The sequence below is a fragment of the Schistocerca americana genome, chromosome 2 (assembly GCF_021461395.2).
Source record: "Schistocerca americana isolate TAMUIC-IGC-003095 chromosome 2, iqSchAmer2.1, whole genome shotgun sequence".
Taxonomy (NCBI): domain Eukaryota; kingdom Metazoa; phylum Arthropoda; class Insecta; order Orthoptera; family Acrididae; genus Schistocerca; species Schistocerca americana.
The window spans coordinates 557,438,172-557,464,622 of NC_060120.1; the positions used below are offsets into that span (position 1 = coordinate 557,438,172).

General features: G+C 43.8%; 1 protein-coding gene across 1 annotated transcript in view; it reads right to left on the minus strand.

The window, feature by feature from the left end:
• LOC124594934 (U3 small nucleolar ribonucleoprotein protein IMP3) overlaps nucleotides 1-26,451 on the minus strand; it is an 85,711-nt gene that overhangs the window by 52,771 nt on the left and 6,489 nt on the right. Inside the window, exon 2 of the mRNA XM_047133433.1 lies at nucleotides 2,093-2,200. Within this exon, the coding sequence (XP_046989389.1) occupies nucleotides 2,093-2,200 (108 nt within the window). The remainder of the gene's footprint in view (nucleotides 1-2,092; nucleotides 2,201-26,451) is intronic.

Genomic DNA, 26,451 nt, shown 5'->3' on the forward strand with positions numbered 1-26,451 from the left:
CTCACTGCTCCTTGGGTTTCCCTGGCTGGGAGGACTTCACTGGCTCAAGTCTCTAGGACTGAGGTTGAGCGTGAAGCCCTACGACCAGCTGCTTTTGAGCTCTTCAGCCACTGGTGGGTGTCATCTTTCCCACTAGTAGAAACCTGAGAAGGGAGTGACCCAAGGGACCCCTTCCTAGCGACAGAAGCTGTAGAAGACTTATGCTTCTCCAGCTTATAAGTGGGGATGGACATCCCCAATGGCTCAGGAGGGGGGGAGGGTTGCTCCCGAAGTAGATGGTGTGGGAGCAACAGGGAGGGAAGTGCCCCCACCACCACCACCACCACCACCACCACCACCATTAAGGGGGCAGGTGTAGTCCTCCAACTCTGAGAGGTGACCTGGGTTGGCAGGGCTGATGGTGCCAGAACTGTTGTAGCAGCGGCATAAGATGATTTCATACGTACAGGATGCAGGCGTTCAAATTTTCTCTTAGCCTCAGTATAGGTGTCAGTCCAGGGTCTTGTACTCCATCATTTTCCTTTCTTTCCGGAAAATCCTGCAGTCTGGCAAGCAAGGTGAATGGTGCTCTCCGCAGTTGACACAGATAGGAGGCAGGGCACATAGAGTATTGGGATGTGATGGGCATCCACAATCTCAACACGTGACACTGGAAGTACAGCGGGAAGACATATGGCCGAACTTCCAGCACTTAAAGCAGCACATCGGGGATACAGGGCTTTACACTGCAGTGGTAGACCATCACCTTGACCTTCTCGGGCAACGTATCACCCTCGAAGGCCAAGATGAAGGCACTGGTGGCAACCTGATTATCCCTCAGACCCCCATGGACACACCAGACAAAATGTACACCTTGCCACTCTAAATTGGTGCGCAGCTCATCGTCAGACTGCAAAAGAAGGTCCCTGTGAAATATGATACCCTGGACCATATTTAAGCTCTGGATATCAGGTGCAAAGAAGTCCATGGTCATCATCGACACAGAAAGCAACACTGCATAGTGCATGGTGGAAAACCAGGAAGGTGTCCTCACCCAAGAGATGGAGAATGCGCAGGACTGAAATGTTACGATGAGGAAGTAGGCTAAAGATCTCAATGCACGATGGACACGGTGCACCATGTAAAGCGCCCTTCCCCAATTGGCTCGCTCTTCGGGAAAATTTTGAAGAATGAAGGTCAAACCTTGCAGGGGATCATCACATAAAGGCCAAAACATGTGAAACTCCTTTTAGTCGCCTCTTACGACAGGCAGGAATACTTCGGGCCTATTCTTACACCCGGACCCTCAGGGGGGTCCACGCATGTCCCTGTGAATTTCACTTGGTTTATGCCATTTGGCTCATGAATACTGAACTATCCTGCGCTGTTCTTCCAAGTTGACGACAGTAACATGTGGGCCATGTTTGTTTTGTAGTTCAGGCTTCTCCTACTAGAGCCACACATGACAACAAAATACCCTCTGTATCACAAACTTCAAACTATATATCATCGTGAAATTTCAACATTCCCGCTGCAATACCAGAGGAGAAAAAAAAAAAATATTGTTTTACTTTCCAATCCTCCCTTGTAATTGAAAATCATCATTAACTGTGTGTTGAAAAACAACAAATGCATGAGAGTGTTGTGTAGCACGGCTTATTGTGTTGATTATCTTTGGATGTCTGTGTACTCTCCCTTCCCTCCAAGGACAAACATTTGTGCATAAGTTAATTCAAATCCATGATCCATTACAAGTGGTCTCCCTGTGTCAGAGGAATGGACATTCTCCATTACAGATAAAGACTTGGAAGTTATCCTCGAAGGTGACTGACAATTAGAGGAGGACCAAGTAGAATTTGTGGCCGAGTTGTATAACCAGCGATGAAGACCCCACAGTTCACCTACAATGTCATCCAGAATAGATGCTTCTGGTATCCTTGATGCAAAAAATTGTAATAGCTGAAAATAAATTCCCAGTACACTACTAAAATATTTACTTCAAATTACAGTAATAATCTACTGAAACAATCTTTGGGGAGCCCTACACAGTAGTCTTCACTCCAACGGCAACAAATATGCCTATAAAATATGACAATGTTTGGCAAATACTAACAATTTTTCAAGTAGCTGGGCACTTGTTTCCACACGAAATGGATCCTTCGGATCTAATTCTTTTACCTTCCGAGCAAGTTCTCTTATTTCTCTTGAAAGCTTATTGTATCTGAAACAGAAAAAAGAAAAAGTTAAGAAGGTATAAACAAATTCATTTACACAAATAATATCATTTTTGTTCAACACTAATGACTATTATTGACAAAACAGACTAGCCTCAGAGGGATAGCCTATTGAGTTAATACACAAATACTGATACAGCCCATGCAAAATTGAATGACAACAACAACTGGAGTTCCATCCAGGGTACTGCCCAAATTTTTGGTACCTGTAACTTAGGTTAGCGTCATCCTACAGCATCTGCATCATTCAATGCTGAAGTTTACTTTCAGCTGAAAAACACATTTTGTAGATGCATACAGGAAGTAGGTAGTTCCTCTCTGTACCTAGCTCACTCACTGAATTTCACTCCTCTCAATTTTTTTCTACTTAATTTGGTACATAATCCCATTGGTGTATAAGACAGCAGGAAAACTGATGAGGAATTGCTTGCGAGCCTACCAATCTTGCTTGTTCATGAGTGATTCTGAGTGAAACTTACACTGAGATTATTAAAAATTTTAACTGCAACTACATTTATGTCTTAGTTTTCTGAATCTACAAAAGTTAAATTTTACTGTCATGACAAAATTATCAAAATTACAAAATTATTTGAAGTAATACAGTCAAAGTCAGCACTTCACTTCAGTAGATGAGGATGCAGGACAATAAGATTGCACTTTATATTAGAAGAGCAGAACCTTACCTTTCAGACAAACTTCAGGTTTAAAAGAAAGGCAAGATATTAAAAGCATGCAGCTAATTTATGAAAAGTACTATGCACTTAGTGTTCCACCAGTGGGAAAACAACAACAACAACAATAATAATACGGTGAATACAGTGACCTGGGTGTGTGTGTGTGTTTGAGGTTTACGGGCGCTAAACAGCGAGGTCATCAGCGCCCAAACGCATAAAAACAGGAACACATGCAGTGAAGGGACTAAGACGAACAGCGAAAAAGGGGAACAGCGAAAAGACGCAGTTCCAAATCCTCACGTACAGAGGCAAAACAAGAGGAGAAGGAGTGCACTAAAAAAGGAAAGGAAAAACAAGGAAGGGAGGACAGAAACCGAAGGGAAACAAGGAGGTATTCGTGACTGGCGGACCTCTTACCTAAAATCTGGGTGAGCCAGTCATCCAGCAGCGCATTAAAACCCTCTCCCTAAAATCCGTGGCAACAAATTGGACAGGACACAAAACCGTAAAACCTTCACCACAGACGATGCGTCGTCTTTCAAAATAGAGGGCAAATCCGGTGGCAAAGAAACCACCGCCCTCTGGTCAGAGAATAAAAGACAAGCAAGTAAAATGTGGCGGACAGTAATCTGGACGCCACAAGCACTGCAGATTGGGGGATCCTCCCGCCGGAGTAGAAAACCATGTGTGAAGGGACTGTGCCCGATGCGGAGGCGAGTGAGGAGAACCTCATCCCGCCTGCATGACTGGGAGGAAGTACGCCATGGCCGCGTGGTGGCCTTCACCAGACGCAGCTTATTTTCACCGACTGCCAGCCACTCCTCCTCCCACTGACGCATAACGCGAAAACGCAGGAGGGAGGTAACAGCATGGAGGGGGACGGCACATTCAACAACGTCAGGGAGGGAACATGCATCTTTGGCAGCCACATCCGCCAGCTCGTTTCCCCTAATACCCACGTGCCCCGGCACCCAGCAGAAGGAAACCTCCTTCCCCTGCCGCTGCAGGTGGAGTAGGGCATCATGGATGTTCTGGACGACCGTATCCGCTGGGTACAAGTGTTGTACGGTCTGAAGGGCACTCAGGGAGTCAGAACAGATGAGGAACTTACGACTGGGGACACATCTCATCTGCTCCAATGCCCGCATGATCGCAAACAATTCGGCGTCAAAGATAGTAAACGCCGCAGGAAGCCGTAACTTGACGAGTCGATCAGGGAAAACAACAGCACAACCAACAGAGTCCCCCTGTTTAGAGCCATCCGTAAATACTGGTACATGGTCGGGATGCTGGATTAAAATATCATAAAATAAGGCGGTAAAAACAAACGCAGGAGTGCAGCTCCTCCGGTACTCCGACAAGTCTAAAAGGACGCTGGGCCTCTGGAGCAACCAGGGAGGCAGGCGAGTAAAACCTTGACGTTGGGGGGCCACACGCTCCACACCAAGGGACTCAAGCAAATGCTTGGCACGAATCCCAAACGGTCTCGTTGCCCTGGGACGACTGGAAAAGAGACGTTCCATAGGCGGTCGGGCAACGGTAGGGTACGCAGGGGAGGTAGGACAGGCAAGGAATTGACACACCCGTCGCACCATGAGGAGTTTCCGCCGGATGGCGAGCGGCGGTTCCCCTGCCTCAGCACGCAGGCTGGGGATGGGACTAGTACGGAAGGCACCAGTGGCCAGCCTGATACCCTCATGGTGTACTGCGTCAAGAATCTTCAGATACGAAGGCCTTGCTGACCCATACACGGTGCAACCATAGTCAAGTCGCGATCGGACGAAAGCCCTATAAAACTGCAGCAGACGCGCCCGATCTGCTCCCCAGGACCGATGGCTCAGACACTTCAAAATATTCAGTGCCTTCAGGGCCCGCACCTTGAGGTCTTTAAGGTGAGGCAACCACGACAACTTTGAATCAAAAGTGAGGCCCAGGAACCGCACAGTGTCGCTAAAAGGAAGAATGGTGTCCCTCAGACGCAATTCAGGGGAGGTAAAAGCACGTCGAGAACGATTAAAATGAACACACACACATTTGTCTGCAGAAAAGGTAAAACCCGTCTTCGCAGTCCATGCCTCTAATCGCTGTATCGTAAGCTGCAACTGTCGACTAGCAGTGACAAGACTGGAGGAAGAACAGAAAACAGCAAAATCGTCCACAAACAAGGAGCATTGGGCAGGACTCCGGATAGTGGACGTGATACTGTTAATGGCGACGGCAAAGAGGGTGACACTTAAAACGCTTCCCTGAGGAACACCATTCTCCTGCACATACAAATCAGATAGCACATTACCAACCCTATAGCGAAAGAGGCGGTGGGAAAGAAAGGACCGAATGAAGATGGGGAGACGGCCACGAAAGCCCCACTCATGGAGTTGATTGAGGATATGGCGGCGCCAAGTAGTGTCATACGCCTTATGAATGTCAAAGAATACACCTAGACAATGCTGGTTACGCAGGAAGGCCTGCTGGATGGCCGCCTCAAGCAGGGTCAAGTTGTCTATAGTGGAACGACATCTCCGAAAGCCACACTGAGAGGGGCTAAGGAGCTGCCTGGTCTCGAGCAGCCAAACCAGGCGACGATTGACCATGCGTTCCAACGTCTTCCCGACACAGCTCGTCAAGGCGATACTTCGATAACTACTGGGATGCGTTCGGTCCTTCCCTGGTTTGAGGAGGGGTATCAAAATCACTTCCCTCCACGAGTCAGGGTACGTTCCGGATAACCATATCATATTAAAACAATTCAGGAGAACTTCCTTGGAAGGCAGTAACAAGTGCCGCAGCATGCTATACCGGATTTGATCATGACCAGGCGCAGTATCCTGAGCCACAGACAGCGCCGAATCCAGTTCCCACATGGTGAAGGGGCAGTTGTAGGGTTCAGAATTAGGAGACCGGAAGTCCAAGTGACCCCTCTCGATGGCAGTGCGGTAGCGGCAGAAATCTGGATCACAGTTAATAGTGGCGGTAGATTCCGCAAAAGGCATGGCCAGTGTCTGGGCAATGTCTCTCGGCGCCGTGAGGAGACTTCCCTGATGCAGCAATGCCGTGACAGGTAGCTGGCCGAGTTTCCCGGAAATCCTCCTGATGGCTTCCCATACTTTCGTAGAACTAGTGGAGCGGGAGATGGAGTTCAAGAACGATTGCCATGACCGTCGTTTGCTCTCTTTAATCACGCGTCGCGCTTTAGCCCTTGCCACCCGAAAGGCTGCAAGATCGTCAGCTGTGGGACGGCACTTGAAGCGGCGCAGAGCGGCACGGCGTGCTCGGATGGCTGAGCGGCACTCAGGGGTCCACCAAGGGACAGGACGCCTCTTGGGATGACCAGATGACCGTGGGATTGACAATTCAGCAGCATGGGAGATCACAGCTGTAACATGGTCTACCCATTCGTGGACGCTGTCACGGTGTTCCAAAACGGCCAGGTGGCTAAAAAGTGTCCAGTCAGCCCTGCAGAGGTGCCACCGGGGCGGTACCGGAAATGCCATAGCCTCTTCCAGGAGGCGAATCCAAAGGGGGAAGTGGTCACTAGAATGGAGGTCAGCATCAACCTCCCATAGAGCAGAATCCGCTAGTGCTGGAGAGCAAAAGGAAAGGTCAATAGCTGACGACGACCCAGAAGCAGTACAGAAATGAGTGGGGGCACCAGAGTTGAGGATGCACAGTTCTTCAGACACCATGAGGCGTTCCAGAATGCGACCCCTGGGGCAAGTAGTCGAAGAGCCCCATAAGACATTATAAGCATTGAAGTCCCCCAGAAGAAGAAATGGGCGGGGAAGTTGGCCAATAAGGTCTGAGAGAGCCTCAGAGTCTATCGCATCCTGAGGAGGTAAGTAAAGTGAACAGACTGTGAGCCTCCGACCCACAAGAAGGTCAACTGCAACTGCTTGCAAGTCTGTAACGAGAGGGAGCTCCGATGAGGGGTGCATGTCACGGACAAAAACCGCAACACCACCCTTTGCCCTTTCCCCCGTCAGATCATCTTTCCGATAGACGGTATAGCCCCGTAAAGAAGGAGCATCAGTGGCCCGAAAATGTGTCTCTTGGAGACATAAGCACAAAGGGAGAACATTGCTTAAGTAATGCATGTTATTAGCTGCTAGTCTTGGCAGAGTTGCTCCTGTAACTCTGTTCACGATAAATGTTGGAATGTACTGTGGTAACTCAACATTTGTTGCTAACCACTCAGCAGTTTGTTCTGCAGTCCAGTTATGAACTTCAGAGCGAATCCAGGCTTCCCATAATTCCTTCACGGAGATATGCTTGTCATTATTGCGATGGAATGCTTGTTGCCTCCGTTCATGACCCTCTGCATAGTTCAATTCTTCTCTCAAAAACTCATCTGATTCAGAGAGATCTACATTCCCATTTGCATCATCATCCAACTGCCTATGCAAAGAACGTATGGCCTCTAGACCCACACGATCCTCCGAGGCCTGAGTCAGACAAGCAGCATCATCATCACTGCAGCTTTCACCAATAGCTGCTTCCAGTCCAGCTGTGTATGAGTCTGAATCACTGAAGACAGAATGGGAACTAGATCTGCTTAACAAGTTTCCAGAGGAATGCGAAGATTTGAAGGTTCTTTCCTGTCGTACATCTTCATGTGATTTACGTTCACTGTTTTCTCCATAACAGAAGGGCACAAGGAGGAGGCACAGAACTGACACAGTTTTGGAAACGGCTATGTGCATTGTATCAGTTGAAACACACTTTTATTGATTCAAATTAATGCAAAACCGAGTAGTACTTCACCTCGCCCACTCATTCCTCTTGCACTAAAATCTCACAGTATACTCTACGGCACACGCACAGCAAAATACTTATTACAAACAAATACTGCTACACACAGCTACACACTTCAAGGTTCCAGTGACCTGGGGCCACTTCATGTAACGAAATATATTTATTATAACACACTGATACAAAATCATTGTAATTCATTATCTACCACAATGGTGATAGAAAACAGACTGAGTCAAAGATAATATCACTGAGCTTCACAGCAGTTTAGGCAGACATTCAATAGTCAAACTGCTATCGGTAGGTGCCACAGAGCAATGTGGAGCACGGGGAAAAAAATAAAGGCATTGGCTGCCGGTCGGCTTCGGGCAAGGTGGTGTGCAAGATTGAGTGACCAGTGATGTTGTGGCAAGCCAGTGACAGAGACATGACTGGATCATTTCTTGAGGCCAGAAACGGTGTGAAGCCATGGATTCCGGAGACCATGTCCTTAGCCAGTGAGGTGAATGCAGAGGTAAGCCCGTTCGAGAGAGGAGGAATCATTGGGTCCCGTGCTGTAGAGGTAGGGTGCGCGATGATCAGGACAGTGATTGAGAGGTGACTGTTGCTGTCCACAGAAGCCATAGTGTTGCCCTTGTCAGCATCATGCAGAAGCTGGGAGGAGTGGAGAAGAGTGAAGCGGGCTGTAGCTTAATTGTCTAGCATACATGGGGGAGCATGGAATACAGAGAGGGTGCTGTCTTTGAGTTTACGAGAGAGAGAGAGAGAGAGAGAGAGAGAGAGAGAGAGAAATCCTTGATGCAAAAATGCAGATATGGCAACCATGAAGATGACGACTGTGGGAGAAGAGTAAGGTGATGACGGTGTAGAGGTCACACAGGAAGGGGGCATGTCATCCAGCAGGGAGTCATCACCCAGAGCACTGGCTTTGGCAGATACACAGGGAGAGGTGCACTCGGAAGACAACTGGTCAGGGTATACAGAGGAAGACATGTCCGTGGATGACATCTCAGAATCAGATATCGACAGATAGTCCTCATCAATGGTCCAAGTGGGTTTAACTCGGTTAAGCGACAGTCTGTTATTACCCATTGAGGCAAATGTCTTAAGTGTTATTCGTGCACTGAAGCACTCTTTGGTAGCTGATGTAAGGAGGTTGCACTACTGCCCGGACTGTATCATCTCAGAGCATAATGAACTTGCAGTTTTGTAGATCTTTGTGTAATAACCTTCATAGTATGGTGTGAGCATGCGAAGGCAGAGTGCAGATGTCAGCAAAGTGCAAGCGTGGACACACTTGACTAAGGCAGGGAGCTCAGCAGGTGAGGCGAGGACAAAGTCTTCAACAAACTCGGTAGGGGGTATCAAAGGCTAGCCATATACATCTCGGTTAGGGATGAGTTTCTTCATCTTTAAAGGCTTTACAGATACAGTAACACCCACAGAAGGGGCTCTGAGCTGGAGCCAGAGTGACACACGAGGGCCGCTTTAAGTGTGCAGCGCCAATGCTTGACCAGTCCATTTCTCTGGGTGTGGCAAGCAGTGGTGTAGAATTTGTTAACATTGCACAGAGCACATAATCTGGTAAAGAGGATTGACTTTGATTGTCTCCATTGACCAGTGGTGATAAAAGAGGGACAACAAAGCAGTGGAGCCAGGAAGTGACAAAGACTCACGTGGCTGAATCAGCAGATATATCTGAGTGGGGAACAGCCTCCACCCATAAGCTGGCACGATTGATGACTGATAGTATGTACCTAAAACATTCTGGAGGGGAGAGAAGACCCACAAGATCCAGGTGTACTTGACAGAGATGCCCTTTCATATTTTGAATTGTCCTTGAGAATGACGACCAACCTCGCTATGCTGGCAAAGTAATTCCAGGCATGTTTCGCCTCTGACGGACAGTGGGATAGGTGCTCAATGATGAGAGACTTCGCAGTGATATATTTACGTGGGTTCAGAAGTAACTCACTACTACGGTCTGTATGATCGAGGAGATGGCTGATAAAGACAAACAAAACAAGTGTTGTCAGTGATTATTACCCGAATGTCCAAGATGTTGTCCACCAAGGTAAACCACGATTTGGGTTCTATTTCTGCAGCCGGGAAAGTTTGGGGTATCTGCCTGCAGCAACTTGCTGCAGTGGAACAGGATAGGGCGTGGACTGATGAGCAGATGGCAAGGAGGTAGATAGTTGAGGAGGGAAGCCGTTGGCAGCGGAACTATGATGTAGAGCAGTGGACGAGATAGGCAGACGGTGCAGCGCATTGCACACGGCCTGCATGAGGAGGGCAGTTGGCCACTGTCTGCACATCGCACACAATGCGGCTGGATGTTTTTATTTTACTTTTTTATTTTTTTTGGGTGCAGAAACAACTGAGGTTATAAATGCCCATGTCATTATCACAGAACATTCACAAGTAAAATAAGTTAAAAGTGATTACATGTGAAGCCCAATTGACAGAAGGAAAGAGAGCTAAAAACAAGAACTTCCCCTCAGAGAAAGGTCCACAAAATACACAGTATAGACAGCAGAGATCCTGAATCATTGATTAAATATCCTTTGCCATATTGGTACGATGGACAGAAAGTAAAACTTGGTCAACAGCCCACACATCGTTTGCTAAAATAGCTGATGACTCAGATGGTAAATATACACTGAAATATAAGCGGTTAAGAAAAGGGCATTCAACCAGGAAAAGGAGAATGTCAATGATTGATGACAATGAGCACAAAGTGGTGAGTGATCACCACTTAACAAATGGTGATGGCTAAAAAGACACTGCCCAATTCACAACCTAGCTAAAATGATCAGCTCATTACAAGGGGTGGCGAGAGGAGGTCGGACAAATTCACTGGGATAAGTTTAATTCCCTGGAGATTGTTCCCGTAAAGAGAAGCCCAGTGGTGATGCCAAAGTAAAACCATCAGCCGACAGATGGCAACATGGAGATCATCCAAAGGAATGGAAGAGTTACAAGGCCAAGGCAGGAGGACTGCAGCCTTGGCAGCGGCAGCACCATCAGCAGCCTTATTTCCCGTCAGACCGACATGACTGGGAACCAAGATGATGATCATAGTGGTTCCCTCAACAACAAGCAAGTGGAATCTTTCTTGGATCTGTAGCACTAAGGGATGAACTGTGTACATCATACAGAGGCTCTGAAGAGCCCAGAGACAATCAGAGCATGTGTGACAATTAAAAAGCCCATGTTGCTGGATGAACTGGGTGGCCTAATAAGGGGGCAAAGCGTTCTGCTGTGAGAAAAGAGTAGTGTTCTGGAAGCCAATACAGAAAATGGCCATTGTCAAAGATGAAGGCCACACTCAACACCATAGTCAGTCTTAAAGTCATCAGGATACATGAAAGTGCCATTGCTAAGTTGTGTGCGATGGTTGAGTAACTTACAACGAAAGATGAAATATGGAGTAGTGTCCTTGAGAAGTGAACAAAGTCCAAGACGAACATGGGCCACTGCACAAAGTCAAGGTGCTGAAGGGTTCACACCCATCAGGAATGTGGCAGGTAGCATGAAGTTAAGCTGCAAGAGCAGTAACTGAAAGCGAACTCTGGGAGGTAACAGAGAAGAAGGGCACACGCATACTGGTCGTCAAAGGAATCATCAAAAAAGAGGGCATAAGATGGGTGGCACAGCATGGCAGACAAACAGCATGCATACCCACTCAGGGAAGCACCACACCGGCAAGACTGCGATAGTTCAGTAGCTTCTGCAAAGAGGCTTTCCACCGGGCTAATGTAAAAGACGCCTGTAGCCAAAATGGAGAAGGGTGGTCTGATCCACTCCCCAAGAAGTACTGCTTAGGACACATACAATACTGAGGAACCTGGTGCGGCATGCAGCTAGGCAAGACAGGTGGGAGGACCAAGAAAGTTTCCTATCAAGCCTGAGACCCAGGAATTTCATACTTTCAGCGAACAGGAGAACAACAGGCCCTACACATGTAAAGGCAGCGGAAGAAACCCCTTGTGCCACCAGAAATTCATATAAACAGTTTTGTCAGTGAATAGGCCTTTGTTGACGCCCCATGATTAAGGACAATCAAAGACATCACTGGAGACACTGCTCAAGGAGACAAGTTTATGGAGAACTGCAATAGGTCACAATGTTGTTGACGAAAAGGGAGCCGGAGATGCCTAGTTTGGAGACACTGTGCAATAGGGTTAATGGTTATAGCAAATATTATGACACTCAGGACAAAGCCTTGGGGCACTCCGTTCTCCTGGATGAAAGTGTCCAACAAGGCAAAACCCATACATATCTTGAAAACTCTGTCTTTTAAAAATTTGTGAAGGAAATGGGGCAGGCGGCCTCCGAAGCCACACATTTATGTAACATGGAGGATACCAGTCCTGCAGCAGGTGTCTTAGGCTTCCTCAAAAAAACACACATCCACAGAAAACCATTCATGACACGGGTTGACAAAGTGACAAGACAGTCAGCTGCAGAACAGTTTGCAGTGGTTAGCAGATTGTGAGAATGACCCACCATACCTGCCGGCCATAGATCATACATTTCATCACCAGGATTGTGAAGTCCAGTGCAGTGTTGGCTCAGGTGCCTTTTAACTTAGGGGAGTCATACAGGAATTTTATGAAAGAGGAATAGGTGGTGACTGTGGGTGGAGCTAGGAATAGTCTCAATAGGGACAGGGAGTATGATGTGGGCGGTGATCTGGAAGAGATACCTCCTCAAACTGGTGGCACAAATGTGCATTTTGTGCAACTGTTTCAGCATATGATCAGCCTCATCTTAACGCTGCTGTTAGGCATGTTAACATAGGGTTTGATAAGGCACTGATTGTGGAGGGCATGGCTCACATTGCAGTGGTGCCAGCTGAGTCTATCAATAGACTGGGTTTCACTAGACATGGCTTGCACCTCAATAAGTATGGGAAGGGGGGAATGGAAAAACCTAACCTATAGGTGACAGTGTAATGGGTGGTGGTGGTGGTGGTGGTCTCAGGAAAATTCCTGTAGTAGTTAGCGTTAGAGCTGCAACTTTTTTAGATGGAAGTCAGCTGACAGGTATCACTGCTTTATGGAAGTCTCTCTAACAGAGGAGCCACCTTCAAAGAAGGTAAATTATCCAAGTAGTGAAGGAATTAGCATATGCTATCAAAATATAAGAGATATTAAAGATAAAGTTTGTGAACTGCTTATAGACATTAATGCTAACATTACTGTTATATCAGAGCACCACTTAAATAATGTGACAATTCAGAGACTTGCTTTACCGGGATAAAAATTAGGCGGCTGTTATTCAAGGAGTTTTTTGCAGAATGGGTGATTAGCCAAGTACGTAAAATACAGTATTCCATTTGAGTCCATAGATTTATCTACACACTACACTGAACAAGTATTTGTATGCTGTGCTGGGGCAGTTACGGAAACTGTATTTCTAATAGTTGTTGTTTATAGGTCACCTAATTCTGACTTCAAAACCTTACTGCTGAAGCTAGAGGGTTCTTAGTTCACTTTTTAGGAAGCACCAAAAATTAGTTTTATGTGGTGATTTCAATATTAATTTTGTATGTGATTTTGAAAGAAAAAGGATGTTGGAAGATCTCCTAAATTCACATGATCTGACGCAGAATGTATTTTTTTCCAACCAGGGTGCACAGGAACTGTAGCACAATTATAGACAAGATTTTTATTCATTCTTCATTACTAGGTGGCCATTATATTAGTAGAAGGGTGAATGGCTTTTTGTACTCAAACAATTGTTATATAATTATAAACTATGTAGACAAGCTATTCCAGTGGCAATAGAGAATTCTTTAATGCTCGTTAATGGAACAAGACCAGCAGGATGTTCATAGTGCTGATAACATCGGTGACAAATATAATGCTTTCCTTAATATATTTCCCAAGCTCTATGAAAGCTGCTTTCCACTAAAATGTTCAAAACAGGGTACTAGCAGTTAAAGGCAGTCAGGGTGGCTGACTAGTGGGATAGGATATTATGTACAAGAAAGTGGGGATTATTTCGAAATGCTAGAAGTAGTCAACTGAGCTTGTTACAAACAGTACTGTAAGGTGCTTAAAAAAGTTATTAAGAAGGCATAGAGTGTGTGGTACACAAATATAAAAGCAAATTCACAGGATAAAATTAAAGCCATATGGACAGTCTTGAAGGAAGTGTCTGATCAGCAGCACAAGATTGAGGATATTAAGTCAATAGATAATAAAAATGTTTCTGTTACTGATAAGTGATAAGTCAGATATAAACTATGTGATCAAAAGTAACGGGACACCCCCAGAAACATACATCTTTCATATTAGGTGCAGTGTGCTGCCCCCTACTGCCAGGTACTCCATATCAGCAACCTCAGTAGTCATTAGACACCATAAGAGAGCAGAATGGGGTACTCTGCGGAACTCACAGACTTCAAACGTGGTCAGGTGATTGGGTGTCACTTGCATCATATGTCTGTACGTGAGATTTCCACACTCCTAAACATCCCTAGGTCCACTGTTTCTGATGTGATAGTGAAGTGGAAACGTGAAGGGACACATAGCACAATAGCGTACAGACCAACCTAGTCTGTTGACTGACAGAGGCTGCCAACAGTTTAAGAGGGTCGTAATGTGTAATAGGCAGACATCAATCCAGACCATCACACAGGAATTCTAAACTGCATCAGGATCCACTGCAAGTATTATGACAGTTGGGCCGGAGGTGAGAAAACTTGGATTCCATGGTCAAGCGACTGCTCGTAAGCCACACATCACGCCACTAAATGCCAAACGACTCGCTTGGTGTAAGGTGCATAAACATTGGATAATTGAACAGTGGAAAAATATTTGTGTGGAATGACGAATCACAGTACACAATGTGGCGACCCGATGGCAGGGTGTGGGTATGGTGAATGCCCAGTGAACATCATTTGCCAGCGTGTGTAGTGCCAACAGTAAAATTTGGAGATGAAGGTGTTATGGTGTGGTGAAGTTTTTCATGGAGGGGGCTAGCACCCCTTGTTGTTTTGTGTGGCACTATCACATCACATCACAGGCCTACATTGATGTTTTAAGCACCTTCTCACTTTCCACTGTTGAAGAGAAATTCGAGGATGGCGATTGCATCTTTCAACATGATTGAAAACCTTTTCGTAATGCACGGCCTGTGGCGGAGTGGTTACACGACAATAACATCCTTTTAATGGACTGGCCTGCATAGAGTCCTGACCTGAATCCTATAGAACACCTTTGGGATGTTTCGGAACGCCGACTTGTGCAAGGCCTCACCGACCGACATCGATACCTCTCCTCAGTGCAGTACTTCGTGAAGAATGGACTACCATTCCCCAAGAAACCTACCAACACCTGATTGAACGTATGCCTGCAAGAGTGGAAGCTGTTATCAAGGTTTTCCGAGACAGATATCTGGATTGCTACTCTGTGATACTGACAAGGGAGAGATTGAGTCAATAATTAAATCTCTGAAAACTAAGAACTCGCATTGATATGATGAGGTACCTTGCAGAATACTTAAGTATTGTGCTGCACATGTTAGCCCTATACTTAGCCATATTTGTAATTTTTTCTTTAAGAATGGTCAGTCTCCTGAATGATTAAAGTACACAGTAGTAAAGTCACTTTATAAAAAGGGAGAAAGGGATAATGTAGACAATTTTAGATCTATTTCTATGCCATCAGTGCTAGCTAATTTATTGATTGTTTCATTTCACTTACTTTGCTGTCAAATGTACAGTTAGGTTTTGGAGGTAGTTTAACAACTAAAAATGCTGTATTTTCTTTTCTCTGTGAGGTACTGAATGGATTAAACAAAAGATTCCAAAAGGCTTCTTTTTTATTTAACTAAAGCATTTGATTGTGTTAATCACAAAATATTACTCCAGAAGTTGGACCATTATGGAATACAGGGAGTAACTCACAATTGGTTCACCTCCTACTTTAAGAACAGACAGCAAAAGGTCATTCTCCACAGAACTGAGAATGGCTATGACGTGGGGTCCAATGGGGCACGGTTAAATAGGGCGGTGCCCCAGGGATCAGTGCTGGGGCCACTCTTGCTCCTTATTTATATAAACAATATACCTTCTAGTATTACAGGTGATTCTAGTTATTTCTATTTGCTGGTGACACTAGCTTGGTGGTAAAGGTACCTGTCGACTCTATCGGCAGGTGGAACTATACTAGGCATGGCCTTCACCTCAACAGGAAAGGGAGGGGAAAACTGTCTGGGCTAATAACAAGTAACTCCTGGGAGGAGGAGGGGGGGGGGGGGGGAGCTGTCACAAGTGGTAAAGTACCAGTTGTTACAAGTGACAGATCAGCAGTTTTTTTTTAGGGTAGGGAGGGCAGAAACGAAAGATGTTCAGAGACAGGTTGAAAATGACATTCACACTGATAAAACAGGCAGCCAGAAAGCAAATTTTAATGTACACAATTCCATGCAGAGAGCCTCTGACTGCAAACTAGATACTCAAAAATTGGCAGGAAAATTAGGTTCATCCAGGTGTAATCCAGCCAGAGCAGAAATCGGTTATCATTATTGCATCAGAATATCCAAGGACTAAGAGGTGAGCTTAATGAGTTGCTTATTTGTGTTGAAGAATTAGAGTTGAGCAAATCAGTTGATATAATCTACCTCTTTGAACATCATGTGACCACTGGTATAGATATATTAAATGTTACAGGATTCAAGTTAGCTTGTTACTTCTGTAGAGAAAATATGGAGAAAGGAGGAGTTGCCACATTTGTCAGCAACCGTTTTGATTTCAAGAATACTGATATTAAGAAATTTTGCTCAGAGCAGCACTTAGAAGCTTGTGCAACAGTAGTAGTATTTCATAATATGTCATTTATAATAGCAGGTATATACAGATCACCTTCAGGAAATTTTAATGTCTTCATATAAAATCTGGAAGCTCTGCTGTCCCATCTCATGCTAAAAAACAAGGAAATAGTGGTTGCTGGTGATTTTAAGGTGGATTTATTGAAAAGTGCTGTCAGTGAACAATTTTGCACTCAATAACACTATCACTCAATTTAGTTCCTACTGTGAACTTTGCCACTAGGATACATAAATGCTCTGAGATTGCTATTGATAACATCTTTGTAGACAAATCTAGGGGGAAAAGTCATATTACAAAACCGATAGTGAATGGGCTATCTAATCATGCCATGCAGCATCTTGTGTTAAATGCTGCAACTTGTCAGGATAAAAAAAATCCATTAAATCTGAGTACAGGAGGGTAATAAATAAGTAAAAAAAATTGGGAAATTCAGAAATACTTATGACTCAAATGGAAAATAGAAAGCATTCAGTAATAAAGTTACCTCCACTTTTGAAAACTGTTTCCCCTGAAGGTAACTCAAATCACACAGAAGTCAAAACATAAACTGTGGATTACACAAGGAATAAAGGTATATGTGTGACAAAAAGGAGACTGTATCTACTATACAGGAACAGCTCTGGTGTTAGAATAGTAATGCATTACAAAGAATACAGCAAAAGATTGAAGCAAGTAATCCAGAAATTGGAGCAGCTTTATTATGAGAAAAAGATAATTACATCGGGCAATAAAATAAAAACTGCATGGGATATAGTGAAGACAGAGACATGTGGGGCCAAAAAGGAATAGGAACAGATAGCTCTAAAAATAAATGAGACTTTGGTAACAAGTGCATGTAGTGTTGCAAACCTCTTAAACAAATACTTCATTTCTGTTACTGACAGCATGGGGTTACCAGGTTCGGTGAACAGTGCAATAAAGTATCTGAGACCAGTCTTTAAAAATAACTTCAGTAAAATGGAAATGTCACTCACGTCTCCCAAAGAAGTAGCATCCATCACATAATCCTTGAAATCTAAGTATTCCAGTGGGCCTGATAACATATCAATGAAGTTAATCAAAGAGTGCTCAAGTGAGTTGAGTTCTAACTTAAGTTATTTGTGTAATCAATCTCTTATCAGTGGAACATTTTCAGACTGGCTAAAATATACTGAAGTTAAGACTCTTTACAAGAAGGGGGATAAAGAGATACCATAAAATTATCGACCACTTTCACTTTTGCTGGCTTTCTCAAAAAATATATGAAAAGGTTGTGTTCAAGCGACTCCTTAAGCACCTGACTGCAAATAATATATTGTCGAAGTCACAGTTTGGATTTCTTAAGGCTTCTGATATACAGAAAGCTATTTACACTTACAGTGAGAATGTACTTAATTCATTAGATAATAAATTAGAGGCTACTGGCATATTGTGTGAGCTGTCATAAGCCTTTGATTGTGTGAACCACAGCATTCTCTTAAGTAAATTAGAATATTGTGGTGTCACTGGCAATGCTGCGAAATGGTTTGAGTCTTATCTATCCTTATCTATCCTTTACAAATTTCTGCTTGTGTCTGTGTATGTGCAGATGGATATGTGTGTGTGTGCGAGTGTATACCTGTATATCATAACAGAGACTGTTAAGCCAGCTTAAGTAAAAATGTCTGTTAGATTTCAGTTTTGACAGCACTTGGTCACAACAGTCAAGATTAGGTGTGATAAATTTGTTTATAGTGCATAACAATGTTTCATTCCGACAGTGTGTTAATTCTGTAAATACTAGCTGTTCCAGTTTACCACACTGTATTCACCTATTTCAGCAATCTCCTGACAAATGATCAAAGTAGTTAAGTATTACATTCAAATGTTTTTTGTTATACTTTCTTACATGTTCCACCCCACGAGAATTATCTCATTTTTTTGGTCTATGGAACAAAAACTGAGTCTAATTTAATCTAAAGGATGTTGTGTGCAATGTTGGCACTATTTCAAATAGGGCAGTTCAAAACATAAGTTAATGGCTTACAGAAAACGAGCTCAAGCTAAATCACAGAAAGACCCAGTTTTTACAGTTTCTAACACACAATTCAACAAAACCTGATTCCCCCCTCCCAGAGTGGGAATGTGATTAGCGTGACTGTACAGTTCAAATTTATGGGTGTTCAGACAGATGATAAACTGTTGTGGAAGGCCTGTGTCCAGGATCTTGTTCAAAGACTTAATGCTACCATTTTTACTATTAGAACAGTATCTGAAGTAAGTGACAGTTCGACATGAAAAGTAATCTTTGCTATTTTCATTCTTCTATGGAGTATGGTATTATATTCTGGGTAACTCTTCCCATTCTCAAAGGGTATTTTTGGCTCAGAAACAGGTGGTTCGAACAATAAGTGGTGTAGGTTTGCGAACCTCTTGGTGCTGTATTCTACTGCATCCATTTTCAGTAAGTGACTACAAGAATTCAAAAATCTTAACAGTAATAAAAGCGCTTTTAAATCCGAACTGAAGAGTTTTCTCATGGGTCACTCCTATTCTGTCAAGGAGTTCCTTGAAAAATTAAGGTGATTCCTGCGGTATATTGTTGATTGAGTTTACATAAACTTATAGCTTGATGTCTTTTTAGGATTCACAAACATTTTATTTTATCTGTTGTTACTTTTCTGTTGTAATTTCATGTACTGACTTATTCGATGGCCATGGAGATTTGATCCTCAATTTGGTCTCACGGAACTAGACATGTAAAATAAATAAAATAAAATCACCTTGCAAATACAGATGTTGAGAGAAAGGAGGTGGTAGCTAGAAGATTATCCTTACCTGGCTTAGGTATGGGTATGACAGTGGCTTCATGCAAGTATCTGGGAAATGAGCCATCTGCCAAAATGCGACTGTACGTATGAAGGAGAAAAATACTGGCCTGCAAGAGGAAGGTGCTGCAACATCTGAATGTTATCACTGTCCAGCCCTGGGGCAGAAGATCGAGATGAAGTTAGAGCATGGTCCAACTGCTTCATAGTAAAGACAGCATTGTAGCAGTTATGACTCAGAGGAGAAGGATATTACCCGAGCTTCCTTCGCTCGTTTCTGAAGGAGGAAGGTGGGGTGATAGTGGGTGCAGCTCGAGATCTCCGCAAAACAGTGGCCCAAGTTATTTGAGATAGTAACAGGGTCCACAATGACGTCATATACTATGGTCAGGCCAGAAATCAGAGAATGGAGCTTGGTCCCAGAGAGCTGATGAAAGTTGCCCCACATGACAGAAGAGGGAGTGGAACTGTTAATAAAACTAGTAAATGAAACCCAGCTGGTTCTTTTGCTATCCTGAAGAATGTGACGACACTGCGCAAAACACTGTTTATAACAAATACAGTTTGCCATCGTAGGACATTCGTTAAAAATGCGGATAGCACATCCCCATATGCAATCCGCGTCATGGCGTCCCTCAGTCCACTAGGGAACCACAACAAGCTGTGGTACATATGAAGTGTGAGGTATGGAACGTTCGGTGGCGGTAAGGATAACATTCATATGATGCTCTACCTGGCCAACTGGGGAAATACTGTTCGTTGAAGGTTCCAGGAGGAACAAAGTTAGCAGTCAGCCTTAAAAAGCTGCCAATTGGCTTTACATGCAAATGGGGTAGGAATTAGCAAATGGATAGCGCATGGGAAATGGTCACTCAAGTATGTGCCAGAGAGAATGGACCACTTGAGACAATGGGCAAGCTGGGCAGTGCAGGCCTAGAGGTCCAAATGGGAATAGATGTGCGTGGAGTTGGAAAGGAAAGTGGGTGCTCTAGTGTTAAGACAGATGAGGTTGAGTTGACTGAGAAGGTTGGCCAAGAGGGAACCTCTCAGACAGGCTCTCAAAGAGCCCCAAAGGGGATGATGGGCATTAAAATTGCCGAGCAGCAAAAAGAGGTGAGGGAGCTAACCAAAAAACTGGAGTAAGTCTGCCCTGGTGATAGCGAACGATGGAGGGGTGTAGACCCTACAAAGAGAAAAGTTGAAACAAGGAAGAAAAATGTGGACTGCAACAGCTTCCAGGCGGTTGTTCAATGAGATATTTTGGCTATCGACATCATCCCATAAGAGCAGCACGATTCCCCGATGAGACGGAATGCCATCCTCAGGGAGAAGGTCAAAGTGGACTGGAAGGAAACACAAGAGGTCAAAGCGGTTGTGAGGAGGCAATTTTGTTTCCTGGAGGCAGAAAATAAGCAGATGCTCCGAGTTCAAGAGCAGCTGTAACTGATCCTTGTTGGATATAATTTCCACAAGTGTTCCATTGGAGAAAAGTCATAATGGGGAATGGGGAGGAGGGAACAAATGAAAGATAGCCACCTCAGCTGCTGCCAACTGCCAGCCTTTGAAGGATCCTGTTCCATGAAACCTAGAGGCGTCAGCAATCTCCCTAGGTCGGCTTGCAGATTCCAGGAAAGAAAAATGGCAGGCGGTGCACATTGGTGAAATAGAAGTCAACTGGGTGAGGGTGTCACACGGCGACACCACTGAATTGAGGAAAGAGAAGACTGCCTCTGTTCGATTTCTTAGAGCCTTTATGGTTGGTAGATGAAAGTCAAGAGTTTGTTGGCTGGAGGGATGTAAACAGTCTTCGTGAAGGTATTCCTTTTGTCCTTTCCGGCCTGCCAGTAGTAGGTCACATGTTGTGCAGCTGGAGGAGGGAGAGATGGGGATGCTACTGTGATACTGGGCTATTTCACAACTGCAGTACTAAATTGCAGGTCGCAAGTCTGCGTGGCCATGTCCTTCATGGAGTGAGGAGCAGCAAGAACAGTACTATAACTGCCGGATGGTAGAATGCAGCGCTTTCAAATAGCCAACAAATTGTGAGCCACATGGTAGGGTACTTTTTCCTTCACTTGGATCTTCTAGATGGCCCATTCACTGAGGTACACCAGGCACTCATGGGATAAGGTGGAATGGTCACCATTACAATTGATAATGTTCGGAAAAGAAGGCGAGCAATTGCCCTCATGAGCATCTCTACCGCAAGTAATACATTTGGCCATGTTTTGACAAGACATATGCATGTGGTTATAACTTTGACAATAGTAGCAATACACTTGGTTTGGAATGTACGGTCAGACAGTGATTACTTCATTGCCTGCCTTAATCTTCGATTGAAGCACTACTAAATCAAATGTGAGAAAAAGAATGCATGTAGGCACTAAGCTTGCATCAACCTTCTTCATTAGCTGATGGGCTGCAGTGACACACTGATCAGAGAGAGAAGTTTGGATTTCTCCCTCAGCCAGACCATCTAGCAGCCAAGTGTAAATAACACCATGGAAAGAATTCAGCATTTGATGGGCCTCGACATGAACAGGACACGCATCGTGAAGTGAAGCTGTAAGCAGTTGTTGAGATTGAAAATCACAATCAGTCTCTACACGCAAAGTCCCATTATGTAAGCGAGAACAGGATTTCACAGGGCCTACAACTGCATCAGCACCTTTCTGAATAATAAACAGATAACCATACGAAAGGATTGACCTCCTTTTGTACTTGATACCACGAAGAACCGAGGTGCAGCTGGGAGAATCTTTGAATCTTTAGCCTCATTCTGTTTACATTTAGTAGATGTAGACTGAGATGTTGATTGGCTAGTTGCAAAAAAAATCCTCCATGATTGCCAGTGTCTCTGATGGCACACACCCTCCAACTGAAGGCCCCGCTCAGAATGGGGCTCAACAGGTGATTGTTCACACCTTCCTAACTCTTGATACGAGGGACCAACTGGGAACTGGGAAGATAAAAGTGCAGGCAATCACCCCTCGATGGGCCTGCTCTGTGCCCGGGGTTACGTGTGAACCCTACCATCGACTGAGGGCTGGGAATTATACATTACCCAGTACCTTATTATGTGTCAAATGCCTGGGCCGGCATTCAGGGGTGCACAGGGATGAAGAAGAAACAAAGAGAAACCTCGAATGCCAAGTGTACGAAGGGGAGGAGATGGAGAATGACGAAATAAAGAAAAAACAGATGAGGGACTGTACCGATGCCAGGCTATTGAAACTTCAGAACATATTTCCAGAAACATCCAAGACATGTTCCCCAAGGGAGGGGAAAAAGAAGAGCAGTAGGACAGACATGCAGCACGGAAAGCAAGAGAAGCTGCAAAGGATGGAGATCCATGGTAGTCCAGCACAAACTCACCAAAGAGTGGTGGGGCTCATGCAGAGAGAGGGGGGGGGGGGGGGAGCAGCAGGAGTGGAAGGGAATCTAGCTGGTGCAGTCACCGGAGAATGGTTTGGAGAGTTTGTAGGAAACAGTTCAGACAACCGTGCAGAACACTGCACCATATGCGGATAAGCAAAATTCACAGGCTGTTGAGGCAGTGAAGATAGAGACGGCAAGCTGATATGGCAATGCGGATGCATGCTTGAAATTGTGTGATACACAGTCCAGATAGACCGAATGAGCCTGGGAACACAAGTGTGGTTCAGGATGTAATGATGTGAGAACATGTGGTTCCCACCCTGGCGGCATCAGCCGGGTGAAATAAGGTGCTGGAGCACCAGTATGAAGTGAATGTACATGTGCACACAAAAGTGGGAAAAGCGATGTAGGCAGAGTTCGCTGTTGGAGTTGGGAGCATAGAGTTTGAGTCACAATGCAGTATGTGACCCATTGTTTACAGGTCTTGACGCGAAACCAGAAATGCACAACATGTATTTTGCAGACAAGAGAAACAATGAGGAGGAGGAGATTAGTGTTTAATGTTCCATCAACAGCAAGGTCATTAGAGGCAGACGACAAGCTCAGATTATGGAAGGATGGGTGAGTGCGAGTCCAGCATTCTAACCACTGTGCCACAAATCGGGGTCATCATTTCGGAACGAGGCACTATACCTGATGAATACAATGACATGCAATCACTTTATGTAATGAAATGTATTTATTACGATACACTGATACAAAACTATAATTCACTAACAATAATAATGACAAGAGAAAACAGACTGAGTCAGTGATAATATCACTGAGCTTTGCAACTGTATAGGCATACTATCAATTGATGGTCCGCTATCAATAGTCAACACAAATTATAGCAATTCTGTTTATTTTAGGTTAGGTGTGAGAAACTATAATAAAAACATATAGTGAGCCGTAAAGATGTGTTTATTATATAACTGACCCTGTAGAAATGTTGAAACTAATTGTGTCCCACTGATGACAGTTTTATGGTACGGTACTCAACCCTCGGCTATTTAATACTTTTTGTCATTTTTAGGTTAGGTCAGTTGGTGTAACTAGTGTCTTAATGGTTTACAATAATACTGATTACTATTTAATTCACAGAGTGGGGCAAAAATGTTAGCAGAGCACTTGAGAAATGTTGCTGAAAGATGCCAGCAAATATCACATCCATAAAGAAAACGGAAGAAATCGATAGAAGAAGATGGGAAAACAAAGTTACAGGCATCCTTCTGTGAAAAAGACTAGTAACTGATCATCATCAGAACATAGCTGAAAGAAAAAGGAAATACATGGTTAAAATAAAATCTGCACTTGAAGCTTTCCAGATACAATCGTATAAATGTCTTCAGTCCCTTGGCAAAACTGATTCTCAGATAAAAAAGGTGTTTCTTTCCAGCACCTCAGAAAACTCAGCAGTCAAAAAAATCTTGCAAGGGGAGCTTGACTAAAAAGTAGACGAGAAAACTTCATCTTGTAAACTACAGGTGATAAACTCCTCAAAATACTAAACTTGTAGGAAAGTTATAGTAGAATGTAAATACTTTAGTACTAAAGGAGACTACTCAAGTAAAAGCATTCAGTTGTTGACAGGCACACACAAAATAAAGAAAAATTGCTAGCTTTTGGATTTATCCTATGACAAGCTGAAACACCCCCTCCCCCCCCCCCCTCCACAACCACCCAACCAAAAAACACACACACACATGCACACACGCACACACACACACACACACACACACACAGGCACACACCTGTGCCCCTACATGGTGCCAGATAGACTGACGGTGCCAATGCTATGTTATCTGGCAGAAAGTGGACTAGTTGTGGTACGGGTAGTGTTGGGGGAGGGGGGATGCGTAGTGGGAGAGGGAGGCAGGGGCAGGAACTGGTGGGTGGGAGGCTAGGGGCTAGGAGGGAGGCAGTTGCTTGCTGGTTAACAATGTGAGAGGGAGGGGTGGCACATATAAGGGATGGCACGACTGCAGCAACACACAATGAAGGTGATGCGGGGCACAATCTGGAATGGGGTGACAGGATGGAGGAAGGGGGAACTGTTGGGTGGAGGATGTAGGGACAATGGGTTACATGAAATTTGAGGTCAGTACAATTAAGGGAGTAGAGGATATGCTATAAGGTTAACTCCCATCTGTGTAGTTCAGAGAAGCAGGTGGTGGAGGAAAGGATCCTGATAGGTCAGATTGTGCCTTTGAAATTGGACATTTTGTGCTCAACTGCATGTTGTGCCACTGGGTTGTCAACTTTGTTCTTGACAAAACGTTTCTACTTTTTGGTAAGTGGCCTTCCTTAATCCTAAAGTATTTGCAAAATATTAAACTTTTTCACAAGTGACAAAAATCAGCAGGTGGTTATCTGTCTATTGCAGATCTAGCAACTAGAAAAAGACTTATCTGGCAGACACATCGTATGAACAAGGCAGTAAAGGAAGCTTTTCTTTAGAAAGAATATCCAGATAATGAAATCAAGTTTTTCAACTTACAGCCGTGTACATTCTCTCTTCTATATAGATTCCAAGAGATGAACAATCATATCTTGAAGACATACAGACACGCATTTTGAACAAGATACAGATATGGAATCAGCAATGGAAAAGATTATGCCAAGAATATTTATTTTGTTCAAGTTTCAAATTGCAAGAAGGAAATCAGCCAAATACAGTTACACTGCAATTGCACAGAGGATTATTGAAGAAAAACTAAGAAATAAAGATTACCTTTGTCTATAAGGACTGTACAGGCCTCAGAGAAGGTGCTCAAAGTTGATGAGAAGGAGATACCCTACACACGCTTTGAGCAAGTTCTTCCTATTCTCCCAATACAAACATCAAACATGTTAATAACACCTTACATTATGATTTTTCAGGTAATTTGCACTTTTTGAAAGTGGGTGAATAGTCATCTGCATAGCTTTTTTGGTGGTGGATTTTTTTTTTAAAACTACAATAATTGGATATTCAGGACTTAAGCACAGAAATTTATATTATTGATAGCAAAACTTGCCTACACATTTATTTCTATATTTTTATTATTATATAAAGTGATGACTAAGTATGTTACTTACTGAATCATCTATAATTTAAAACAGAGTCTACTTCACATGACTTCCACGTATGGCAATTTTGTTCCACCCGTGATGGTTTTTTATTGCAATTTTATAAATAAGTATTGATAATGTAACATTTGCTGACATTTCATCACACAGATAATTGTTCAAATAGTGTGAATTCAATGTTTTCAAAAGGAAATAAGTGCAGAATTCACAGAGTTCTCATTAGTGGGCATTCAGTGTTGTGTCAATTAGCTGCCCCACTTGTGACAAAGTTTTAAAGGTGTTAAACAGCTCAGTTGGCAAACTTCGATGCTCAGACTTAAAAAGAAGGTAAAAAAAAAAGCAATTCATATGATCACCAGTCAATCTATAACATGACCGCCAAACAATAGGCTGTGTGTGTGTGTCGTACTTTTGATGACAAAGGCCTTGCTGGCCGAAAGTTTATTTGTAATGGTCTTCTGGTAGTGCCTATCTGCAACTCAGTATCTCCGCTAGGCCTATAGGGTCATTCCATATCAAATCACCCAATAAAAAATAAATTTTACACCCACCTCCTTAGATTTTCATGAAATTTGGCTCAAATGGTTCTAATACCATCCTGACAACACCTGCAAATTTTTTTGCTGTATCTCTTATAGTTTTTTTTTTTATAAATTTTTAAAGTTTTTATGTTTTGCGTTTTCCGAACCTTCGGAAAT